Below are 5,292 nucleotides of genomic sequence, written 5' to 3'. Positions count from 1 at the left end.
TCTGTGGCGTGACCTACATAGCGTTTGCCATTCATTTAACACACACATACACACTCCAATGTCTTCATTCCACACACACACACACACACGCATGCCTTCATTCATCTATAATTCATTCGCTCGCGCACTAGCTAAAACCGCCTGATCCTAAAAATAAACCTTGACCTTTTAACCTGACCTTTCACCTCCAACCAGGTCGACCAACACATATCGAGCAGACGGCGGGCTTGAGAATCTGCAAGATCTGTTCGGACCTGGGTAACGGCGTCCATTTTGGTGTCGTCACATGCGAGGGTTGCAAGGTCGGTTTGTTGTTGTTGTTGTTATTGTTGTTGTTGTTGTTGTTGCTGCTGCTGCTGTTGTTGTTGTTGTTGTTGCTGATTTTGTTGTTGTTGTTATTATAATTGATGTTGTCGTTGTTGTCATTATTTTTATTTAATCTTCCTATTAATATTATTATTGGTGTTGTTGTTGTCGTAATTTTATAATTAATGTTGCTCTTATTATTATTATTACTGTTGGAAATATATGGATCTTTGAAGTTATAACATATTATTATTATTATTATTATTATTTTTATTATTGTTATTATTATTAATATTATTATTGTTATTGCTATTATTGTTGTTATTATTTTTTTTTATCATTGTTATTGTTAAAATTATCATTATTTATTATTATTATTGTTGTTGTTGTTATTGTTATTATTATTATTAATGTTATTATTATGGCAAGGAAGAGGATGATGTAGGCGATGATGATGACGATGATGACGAAGGCGGCTAAATGACGTCACCATTAATTCTAAAAAACCCCTCAAGGACTCATCACTATCTATTCGGCGCGTCAACCCGTCCGCAAAATAAAGACAATGCATCAGCTAATTATGCGCTAAAAAAATTAAAAAAAATCACATTTCTTATTATTGTTGTTGTGGTTATTATTATTATTATTATTATTGTTATTGTTATTATTAGCTTTCGCTGTTATTGCAGTGGTAGTTGTTGTTGTTGTTGACATTATGATATTTTTATAATTCATTTGGGTGCTGCTACTACTACTACTAGTACTGCTACTACTACTACTGCTACTACTGTTAACTACTATCACTGATGGTGATGCAACTTCTGATGCTACTACTATTACCACCACCACTACTACTACTACTACTACTACTACTACTACTACTACTACTACTACTACTACTACTACTACTACTATTACTACTACTACTACTGCTGCTGCTACTACTACTCTTGCTACTGCTGCTGGTGCTACTAATACTACAACGACCACCACCACCTCTACCACCACTACTACTACTATTATCACTGGTGCTGCTGAAGCTGCTACCACTACTACTAATTGCTGATGATATTTTTTATCATTTTAGAAGTTTTATCGGAGGGCGTTGCACGAGCACAGGACATACGTGTGCAAGCTGGAAGGGAAGTGCATCATAAACCCACAGACGAGGAATTCATGTAGGTACTGCCGCTATGAGAAGTGCAAGTTGCTGGGAATGTCCCGCGCAGGTGAGTCGGTCTGCTGGTTGATTGATTGGTTGGTTGGTTGGCTGGTTAGTTGGTTGGTTGGTTGGTTGGTTGGTTGGTTGGTTGGTTGGTTGGTTGGTTGGCTGGTTGGTTGGTTGTTTGATTGGTTGACCACCACCTAATTACAAACAACTCAACACAAAAATCCGCCATCTTCACTAATCCCTAATTTTAAATCTCAACCACTCCCCCAGCCATTCAGATGGGCCGACCTTCAAAAGACTCAAAGAACGACCCCACGCAGAACTCCAAAACGGACTCAAAAAGTTTAAACGACAAAGATGAAGCAATGGATGCAACTGACGATGACACCGCAGATGACGATAGTGCTAGAGTTCTAGACCTATCAAACCCTCTTATGAAACGCTACGGTACTTTGTCGTCTTGGTCAGCCCCCTCCCCCGCATTATCACCAGCTTTATCATCCTCATCGTCATCATCATCGTTTTTATCATCGTCAGAAAGGAATAGGGCTAAAACGCCCTGCAGTTCATTAATTACCGTGACAGACTCTAACGCTACCACCACGACTTCTGATACGACTTGTGGTAATGCTGCTGGCAGTTCCAGTGCGTTGTCTGCCTCTTCTCTCGCACGTTATCCCAAATCGTATATAGCGCCATCGTCAATGAAAACAAAATTTCATTTTCATCCGTTTTCTCCGTATTCACCTTCATCAACATCATCTACTCACTCGTCATCACCGCCACCAACGACCCAAGTCCCATACTCATCACTGTATCATCAGTCGCCTTTTCCACCCTCGTCTTCACCATTACCCTGCTCGCCCCTGTCTAAACTCCTTTTCTCCAAATCCTACTCACCAGCACTGCAATTAGCATCGTTTTCGTCATCATCTGTCTCGTCTGCATTATCATCATCTGTCCCGACTTTATCATCATCTGTCTCGTCTGTATTATCATCATCTGTCTCGTCTGCATTACCATCATCTGTCTCGACTACATTATCATCATCTGTCTCATCTGCATTATCATCATCTGTCTCGTCTGCATTATCATCATCTGTCTCGTCTGTATTACCATCATCCGTCTCGTCTGTATTATCATCATCTGTCTCGTCTGCATTACCATCATCTGTCTCGACTACATTATCATCATCTGTCTCATCTGCATTATCATCATCTGTCTCGTCTGCATTATCATCATCTGTCTCGTCTGTATTACCATCATCCGTCTCGTCTGCATTATCATCATCTGTCTCGTCTGTATTACCATCATCCGTCTCGTCTGTATTATCATCATCTGTCTCGTCTGCATTACCATCTTCTGTCTCGTATGCTTTATCATCATCTGTCTCGTCTGCATTACCATCATCTGTCTCGTCTGTATTATCATCATCTGTCTCGTCTGCATTACCATCACCTGTCCCGACTTTATCATCACCTATCTCGACTGCATCGTCTTCATCATTTTTATCAAGTCTACAAGAAGACATTACAGGTATAATCGATCTAATTGACAGAGATAGCCGAGGCAAGTTGACAACCGGAAGTAGAAAGATTAAAAATAGTAATGACAATGACGACGACGACAACAATAACAACAACAACAATAATAATAATAACAACAACAACAATAATAAAAAAACGAGGAAGCGAAAATCTAATTTTGGCGACACTGGAGGATACGGCAAAACTGGCAAAAAAAGAATGGAAATGACAAACAATAATAATAACAAGAGTGATAATAATTATAATTACAACAACAATAACAACAACAACAACAATAATAATAATGACAACAACAATAATAATAATAGCAACAACAATAACAATAATAACAATAACATAAAAGTGGGTTGTAGTAACTTTCACAGCAGCAGCATCAGTAGTAGTAGCACAAGTAGTAGTAGTAGTACTACTACTACACATGGTAGTATTAGTAACTGTAAAACTTTAAGTAGCGGCGAACGACTCCCTTTATTTCTAAAAATTGAAGCGTCGCCAGAGTTTATGAAGAATTATGTCGCTTTAGTGGGAGATACGGTGTGGACTTTTTCACAAGATAATAATAATAATAGTAATAATAATAATAATGATACTATCAGTGATACGAAATTATATTACCTGTCCAATGATACTATCAATGATACTAAATTATATTACCGGTCCAATGATACTAGCAATGACACTAAATTATATTACCGGTTCAATGATACTAGCAATAATACTAAATTATATTACCGGTTCAATGATACTAGCAATGATACTAAATTAAATTACCGGTTCAATGATACTAGCAATGATACTAAATTATATTACCGGTTCAATGATACTAGCAATGATACTGAATTAAATAAAAATTGTACCTACGGCACTGTCTCGATACAACAAAGCGAATACACCGGTGAAGATGACACTAATAAAAGTAATAATAATGACAACAACAGTCATAATAACAGCAACAACAGTATAACCGCGAATGCATTTAGTTATAGCACATCAAAATCCGTGTTCAAATGCAATGAGAATCCTTTATGTGGATGCAGTGTGATGACGTCATCTTATACTTCATTGGCATTCTCGTCGTCATCTTCTTCTCCTTTCCTTTCTTCTTCTTTTTCTTCTTCTCATCCTCTGACTTACCTTCTTCGAAATTCATCGTCAACATCGACGCTACCGAATGTGACGTCATCAATGACATCATCATCTTCATCGTCATCAAACTTACCTCTCTTGTTACCGTCGTCGTCAATTTTCTCAACATCTTCTCTATCATCATCGTCATCTTTTTCTTTTCCACCATCCTCTCTTTCATCTTCTTCCTCTTCTTCTTATTTTCCACCATCTTCTTCTTCATCTTCTTCCTCTTCTTCTTATTTTCCACCATCTTCTTCTTCATCTTCTTCCTCTTCTTCTTATTTTCCACCATCTTCTTCTTCATCTTCTTCCTCTTCTTCTTATTTTCCACCATCTTCTTCTTCATCTTCTTCCTCTTCTTCTTATTTTCCACCATCTTCTTCTTCATCTTCTTCCTCTTCTTCTTATTTTCCACCATCTTCTTCTTCATCTTCTTCCTCTTCTTCTTCATCACCATCTTCTTCTTCATCATCAGCCACAGCAACAACGCTTCTACCAATTCCAACAGCGATTTCAGGCTGTCCTTGGAAAAGAAGAAAATTCTACATCAACAGACTATCGCACCAGACCGATGCTGAAATTGCCCCCATATTATCATCAACGTCTTCATCATCGTCGTCGTCTTCATCATCATCGTCTTCGTCATCTTTATCAGTACCTCATTCATCACAAGCTATTCTATCATCGCCACCTTCATCATCGTCACCGTCTGACGCAACTTCGTCAATTGTTACGAGAGTAATTTCAACTTCATCATCGTCATCATTTCCGCCATCATCATCGTCTTCGTCGTCATCACTGCTGCTTACAAATATGCTTTCACCTCAAAATTTAAAACCATCATCATCTTCATCGTCGTCATCCTTTTCTAGATCATCATCCTCATCGTCGCTATCATCATTCTCCTCATCATCATTCTCATCATCAACATCACAATTTTCATCATCACCATCACAATTTTCATCATTACTGTTTTCTTCCTCGTCATCATCATCATCGTCATTAAAACAATTAAAACCGATCATACCCTCAAAACCATCATCGTCATCATCATCGTCATCATCAACGCCAGTTTTAACTGCAATGCTATCAACGTCATCATTATCATCATCACTGCAGCCATCATCATCATTATCATCG

At 38.1% G+C, this 5,292-nt stretch overlaps 3 protein-coding genes across 3 annotated transcripts; 1 reads left to right on the top strand and 2 right to left on the bottom strand.

Moving 5' to 3' along the window:
- Window positions 1–236: 236 nt before the first annotated feature.
- Window positions 237–1,525, top strand: HELRODRAFT_148333 (hypothetical protein; the record flags this gene model as incomplete). Its single annotated transcript, XM_009014704.1, has 2 exons — window positions 237–302; window positions 1,394–1,525. Coding segments are annotated over 2 exons (198 nt in total), but the record flags the coding sequence as incomplete, so codon positions are not given.
- An 844-nt stretch (window positions 1,526–2,369) lies between these two features.
- HELRODRAFT_168850 (hypothetical protein) lies at window positions 2,370–3,008 on the bottom strand (the record flags this gene model as incomplete). The annotated part of the gene is made up of 1 exon (XM_009014703.1): window positions 2,370–3,008. One exon carries the CDS (start codon window positions 3,006–3,008, stop codon window positions 2,370–2,372), a length of 639 nt encoding a protein of 212 aa, XP_009012951.1.
- Window positions 3,009–4,027: 1,019 nt separating this feature from the next.
- On the bottom strand, window positions 4,028–4,609 carry HELRODRAFT_168849 (hypothetical protein; the record flags this gene model as incomplete). The annotated part of the gene is made up of 1 exon (XM_009014702.1): window positions 4,028–4,609. One exon carries the CDS (start codon window positions 4,607–4,609, stop codon window positions 4,028–4,030), a length of 582 nt encoding a protein of 193 aa, XP_009012950.1.
- Between the last annotated feature and the right edge of the window lie 683 nt (window positions 4,610–5,292).

Source organism: Helobdella robusta (genome assembly GCF_000326865.2).
Source record: "Helobdella robusta unplaced genomic scaffold HELROscaffold_14, whole genome shotgun sequence".
Classification (NCBI taxonomy): domain Eukaryota; kingdom Metazoa; phylum Annelida; class Clitellata; order Rhynchobdellida; family Glossiphoniidae; genus Helobdella; species Helobdella robusta.
Note: the sequence above shows the minus strand (reverse complement) of the source record. Positions and strands in the feature narration are given on the sequence as shown.